Raw genomic sequence first — 6751 nt, 5'->3', positions numbered from 1 at the left:
TCTCTCTCTCTCTCTCTCTCTCTCTCTCTCTCTCTCTCTCTCAACCCCTCTCCTCTTCTCTATTTCATCTCAGGCCTTCCCCATCTCCCTCTTTCTCACTTTGCTCCGTTGGGGGGGGGGGGGGGGGGGAGTAAGGTCAACTTTTTAGGTCTGTCATTGGCATAATTTTTTTAATATATTTTATAATAAAAAATACAAATAAAAAAAAACCAAAGGGGGGGGGGGGGTTCTTCCAAAATACACACATAACAAATACCGAGGGGGGGGGGTTCAACCCCCAAAACCTCCCCCCCCCCCCCCCTGCGTACGCGCCTGTTATCAGCATTAACACTATCACCATAATTATCATTATCATTATTCTCTCCTTCTCATCCAAGTATGTTAACTCTATTTTTTCCATCTTGCCCAGTTCAAGTCCACGTCAGCACGGTGCAAGGGTCGCCATCTCGATAAGTTAATGTCCCGGTCCAATTCAAGGTGCGTCACCCCCGTATGGAAAAGCAAAGATAAATAGAGCAAGCATTGTTGATTTGCTGACATTCTTGTTTCTCGAAGAAGACTCTCAACTGGTAAGTGTCGACTTTCTGTTCAATTGTTCACGATTTGTAACAAAATGACCTAGCTCTTAAAGCGGGACTGCACTACTTTGTAGCTACTTGTGCCCTCTACACAGCTCAAAACGACTAAGCGGTACCCGTTGATCCCCATGGTCCCCTTTTTCGTATGTTAATTGAGAGCTGATCTGATGAGATAACCACCTACCAGTGACCATGCAGGGAGGTCTAATCACTCCTGGCCCAACTAGTGCAGATAGGCTTTAACTCTGTTCTTATCAAACATGATGATGATGACGTGAAATTAAATAATTATAATTAAATCATATCAAAATCAAATCGAATCAAAATCCATTTCTTTGTAGATTCATCAAAGATGCTTCATTTCTTTGTCATTCTCCTGGCGGCGGTCTGCGCCCACGCCGGCGTTAGCGACCCCAACTTTGCAGATGGCCGTAAGGTCATCGTTCACCTTTTCGAGTGGAAGTGGGCCGACATCGGCAAAGAATGTCAGGAGTAAGTGATACTTGATTAATATTTTATTTCACCCTGGTTCTTGAGAAGAGCGTGAGATTGATAGCCATATGAAGACGGGAATGCCTCCAAGTGGAGAGGAGAATGTGCTCGATTATACTTTTTTTTGCAGTGTTTGCCAATGCAAGCATTTCATGGTGGTATTTTAAAAGCCTCGTTGAGTTGAAATTTACATTTTTTTCCTTTCTTTTTTCTCGTTTAATTTCCCTTTTCATGTATCCTTTTCAATTTATGTGAAATTCATTTGCCCCCCCTTTATTTCATCACTTACAATCCGTACCAACGCTAACATTCCCTTCATTCTACCCCCATATGCCATACCCACCCCTTTCTTTTTCCCTGACACCCTCTAAATCCCCATCATTTTACCCCACATCCACTCCTTCCTTTATCCCCGACACCCTCGATCTCCCCTTCATCCCACCCCGGCCCCCCACTCAGTGTTATTTAGGGTACGCATATGCTCGTACCCTCTTTTTGAAAGCACCCCCTATCTGAGGACTGCCAACATTTCCGGACCCCCCTTTCGCGGGCTTTTCGCAGGCTTTTCCTGCCTTGGAGACCCCCCTAAATCAGGAAAAATGCTCAATGTACACCCCTAAATTCGGAATAATTTCTCAGGGAGTCCAAAGAGATGAGAGGAAAAAAAAGAAAAACACCCCCTTTTAAAGAAATCTCCGGGTGAAAAGTCAAATACACCCCTTTTTTTTTACAATTCTCGGGCCGGACTTTGTCGCACGAAAAGTACCCCTTTACCGGACATTTTGGCAACACGCATGCGGTCATTCCTACCTCTGAGTGGGGGGGGGGGGGCGGGATCCCACCCCGTCACACTCCTATCGTTGTCCCTGGCACCCCTATTATCCCCTTCACCTACCACACCCCTTTGTTTATCCCTGACACCCACTCCACCTTCCTAATCCAATCCCATCTCTCCTCCTAAAGTTTCCTTGGCCCCTACGGCTACGCAGGTGTGCAGGTTTCCCCTCCCTCGAAACACATAACAGCAGATGGCTATCCTTGGTGGCAACGCTACCAGCCCGTGAGCTACAGTCTTGATGGGAGTCGGAGCGGTTCGGAGGCCGAGTTCAAAGAGATGGTGGATAAATGTAACAACGTTGGGGTTCGAATCTACGTTGACGCCGTCATACCACATGGCCGCTGGTAAGGATATACAAAAGTCTGTTTCCATAGTTACCCTCCTCCGGTGCTCCGGCGCCAATTGATTCGAGCTTCATTTCGTCATCCGGGTTGTGGCGAGGGTTGAGGAAGTGTTTTTCGAATAACACGGTTTACATCTTAGGGTTGGGGTTTGGTTTGGTCAGTGGCGTAGCTAATGCTAGGGGACACAGATGCACGTACCCCCCCCCCCCCCCCCCCGCGGCCATCGAGAAAGAGAGAGAGAGAGAGAGAGAGAGAGAGAGAGACGGGAAGAGAGAAGGGGAAAGGGACGAGAAATAGGGACCTCTGCAGGACAACATCCAGCTCCCAGTTGTCCTTCACAACTTGAAACTTACCCCATGATTCCACGACATAGCAACACGTAATGTATGCAGACTGGATTCCAAGTACTGTAGTTCATTAATGGAATAACTCGTAACTAGCTCCCCATGAAAGAAACATCCATGAATGTGAATATGTTAGTAAACTGGTCTCTTTTCGTATTTCATTTTCCGCGTAAAGCCGGTGCCAATCCCCAGCCCTATGACTATGACTAAGTTCTACTTAGGATCTTTGTGAAACACCCCCCTGGGGGGTGTTTCACAAAGATCCTAAGTAGAACTTAACACTAAGTTGGACTTAAAAATTATGGACAGCCATTGGAGCCTTAAAATGAAATATATCCAAAAGCAGAAATTCAAGTGTTTTAGACTTTTTTATAAATTCCACGCCAAGAACATGAAATCTCCCATGATAATAGGAAATATGAATGATTTGAATCAACATTTTATGCCTTCTATAAAGAAATTTACAAAATATTTTCAAGGATGCTAATGGCTTCCCATAATATTTAAGTCCAACTTAGAGTTAAGTTCGACTTAGAATCTTTGTGAAACACCCCCCAGAATGAATAGCAATGCTCTAAACACATTGGTGTTGAATTCAACAACATCCCCCTATCCTTTATCACCTGATAACATTGTCTATTCTATTTCTAAAATAAAGGAAGACATCTTCACATAAAACGTACAACTTAGTTTTTGAGAGATAAAATTAACTTTTTAAATATATCCCCCCCCCCCCCCCCCCCCCCCCTCCTCCGCCGATGTGCGGTCGCCAAGATGATAGTTACACATTCCCAGACGTGCCTTACTATCCTGGAAACTTCAACGTACCGAATGGAAGATGTTCTTCGAACAGCGGAGGGATCGATGACTACTCTAACCCGGATGAAGTCCGTTACTGTAACCTGGTAGGACTCGACGACATTGATTTCAGTTCCGGTCTCTCTAGTACTAAACTGGTCCAGGACTACCTCAACAAGCTCCTGGGTTATGGCGTGGCTGGGTTCAGGATTGACGCGGCCAAGCACATGGATCCAACAGAAATTGAAAACATAGCCAATGGGTAAGATAATAACTATTAACCTCTCTCGCTTTCTCTCTCTCTATTTCCCTCTCTCACACACACACACACACACACACACTCTCCACCTCTCTCTCTCTCTCTCTCTCCACCTCTCTCTTTTCATCTCCCTCCCTCTTTCTCTCTGTCGCTTTTCTCTCTCCTTCCCCCTTTCTCTCTCTCTATCTTCTACCCCTTTCCCTCTTTCTCTCTCTCTCTCTCTCTCTCTCCCCCTCTCTCTCTCTCTCTCCCTCTTTTCTCTCTCTTTCCTCCTCTCTCTCTCCTCCTCTCTCTTTCTATCTTCATCCCTCTTCCTCTGTCTCCTTCACTCTCTCTCTCTTCTTTCTCTCTCCCTCACTTTCCCTCTGTATCTCCCCTTCCCTCTCTTAATAATCATTAACCGCATAGGGTGGACTTTAATTTTGGAGAGTCCAATTTTGGGGATCACTCCGCTTTGGGGTGGAAATGAACTCCTAGATTGGAGTGGATTCCACCATTCATTTTGAGAAGATTCAACTCCAAGTGATCCCTATAAAAGTTATGAGTTATACACTTGTTAACAGGCCCGATTTCCGGTTGAATTCCACTAAAATAATCGCAAAGTGTTTCTAGAAATAACCCGAAGTGCAATTTTGATACCCACTTGCATTATCTATAGAAATCACGTTCGGACTAGGTAAAAATCATGGTCATGTTCGCACATTTCAATAAGGAACGCATACGGTTGTTGACATTAATTCTTTTGTATAGGATGAAGTTTTCGAAAGTCTTTGCTACCTTGTTAAAGGTAAAGACCAGTATTCGAAATGCCCCAATTTCAAAAAAATGAAATGGAAGCTCTCATTACCAATCATGTGAAAGAATATGTTTTGACTAATACATGATGTTTACAAATTTGCCGGGGAACCGCCTACTAATTGATATATTTGGAAAATTTGTTTCTCTCATGGACTGTGAGTGATATAGGGTAGTCCCATATACATCTTCTGTGTATAGTGCTTGTAACTTTATGAAGAATGGGCCAAATTTCTTATCATTTTGATGATTCCAGAACCTTGCAGATGCTAGATGCTAGATGATCAACCTTTTCAGATCGATTCCACAACGTTTCTTTCACAATGCAATCGCATGACCATAACTGGTCTTTACCTTTAACTGGACATGATGCGCAGTATAAGAGGAAAGGGAAATAAAAGAAAGACGAACAATAATGAATGAAATCGAACATTTTTACAACCTTCATGGTTAACTATACAAACCCCCGTCCATTGATTATGTCTAGCATTGAGGGGAGGGGGGGGGGTGAACTCTTTCAGATCACATGGTTCTGGTATGGGCAGGGAAAAATATATTACGTATATTGTCACTCTGTTTGGCCCGGAAATATATTAGAAAGCGAATGTATTTTTGTTCAAGCCCCACTGCACTACTTGTAGCTACTTGCGCCCTCTATATAACAAACAATGCATAATCGGTGACCATTGGTCCCCCATGATCCTCTTTTTCTTATGTTACTTGAGAGCTGAGTTGATGAGATAACCACCTGTCCAGTGACCTTGCAGGGTGGTCTAATCCCTCCTGAAACTAGTACAGATATGCTTTAAAGCATTGATCAATGAACCGGTATGAGGGGGGGGGGGTACGAACATTTATTTTGAAGCATGATTCACCCTTCCGTTTCTCCCCTTTGTCTTTATTTTTTGTCTCAGGGCAGTCCCTTTAGCCCCTTCCCCTAGCACAATACACAAGGCACTAATTTGACGGAATTACTGCTTTGTAATGGAAGTAATGGCTAATTTGCAAAACTGTCCATCTTCCGGTTTTGATTAGCAACAGAAAAACCCTTGAACGCCTGTTTAGATTAACATTACACTGGAAACATTTAAATAATCCCGAAACCTTTGATGAGAAATACAATGTGGAACGTGGAGATCATTTCCATGGCACGTAAAGAGTTTAATATCTTTAGTTTGCAGAATGTCTTCGGTGGTCGTCCCTACATCTATCAGGAAGTCATAGACCAGGGTGGTGAACCGATAAAGGCAGCACATTACACACACCTCGGCGATGTCACCGAGTTCCGTTACTGCACGGAAATCGCGAGAGTGGGTCGAGGAGAAGTTGACCTCGGATATCTGTACAATTTCGGAGAGAGCTGGGGCATGCTTCCATCATCCCAAGCTGTGGTCTTCGTTGATAACCATGACAACCAGAGAGGTCATGGCGGTGCCGGTAGTGTCGTGACCTACACGGAATCAGCCGCTTACAAGAAGGCAACCGCATTTGCTCTTGCCTGGGACTACGGTACTACGAGGATCATGAGCTCCTACAAGTTCAGTAACACCGACCAAGGGCCTCCCGGTAGTAACGGTGTCACGTCGTCTCCGGAATTCAACTCCGACTCCTCCTGCAAGGGTGACTGGGTCTGCGAACATCGATGGAGACAGATCCGAAATATGGTTTGTTTCCGCAACGCCGCCGGCACCGCTCCCGTCGACAACTGGACCACGAGACTCAGCAATCTCATCTCTTTCTCCCGTGGCAGTAAGGCTTTCTTCGCGATCAGCAACGAAAGGTCGGACAATTGCCCCTGGCTTCAGACTGGCCTTTCCGGTGGTACCTACTGCGATCTGATCAGCGGTGACCCAACCGACAGTGGTTGTACTGGAAAGGAGATCGAGGTCCAAAGCGATGGCGCTGCTCAGGTCTGCCTCGAAGCTGGTGAAGACTCCATGGTAGCTCTCACCTACAAGGCCAAATCTGGGAGCGGTGCTGGTTGTAAGTGGTAGACCGGCCAAGGGGTGTTTCACAAAGATCCTAAGTTGAACTAAACTCTAAGTTGGATTTGAAAATTATGGAGAGCCATTTGTAGACTTGAAATAAAATATATTCAAATGCGAAAATTCAAGTATTTTAGACTTTAAAGGGCCCATGACATTGAAATACAAGTGTATTCCTGTTGGTGTGCAGTTCTGCATACATCTCATATTTTGATATGTTGACTTCTGAATTTGTTTCATAGATTTTTTTGATTTTTTTTAAATATTTGTTTTTCAAACTTGCTAAGCTCCACCCCAAAAACCTCAAAAATTAATTCC

General features: G+C 44.5%; 1 protein-coding gene across 1 annotated transcript; it reads left to right on the top strand.

The window, feature by feature from the left end:
- Positions 1-915: 915 nt before the first annotated feature.
- Positions 916-6442, top strand: LOC115927393 (alpha-amylase 2-like). Its single transcript, XM_030993192.1, has 4 exons — positions 916-1070; positions 2034-2252; positions 3342-3656; positions 5623-6442. The coding sequence occupies exons 1-4, from the start codon at positions 931-933 to the stop codon at positions 6440-6442; spliced, it is 1494 nt and encodes a 497-aa protein (XP_030849052.1). The 5' UTR covers positions 916-930.
- The last annotated feature ends 309 nt before the right edge of the window (positions 6443-6751 follow it).

This window comes from Strongylocentrotus purpuratus, unplaced genomic scaffold (assembly GCF_000002235.5).
Source record: "Strongylocentrotus purpuratus isolate Spur 01 unplaced genomic scaffold, Spur_5.0 spur5_contig_848, whole genome shotgun sequence".
NCBI classification, from domain to species: domain Eukaryota; kingdom Metazoa; phylum Echinodermata; class Echinoidea; order Camarodonta; family Strongylocentrotidae; genus Strongylocentrotus; species Strongylocentrotus purpuratus.
This window is presented reverse-complemented; position numbering and strand designations above follow the sequence as displayed.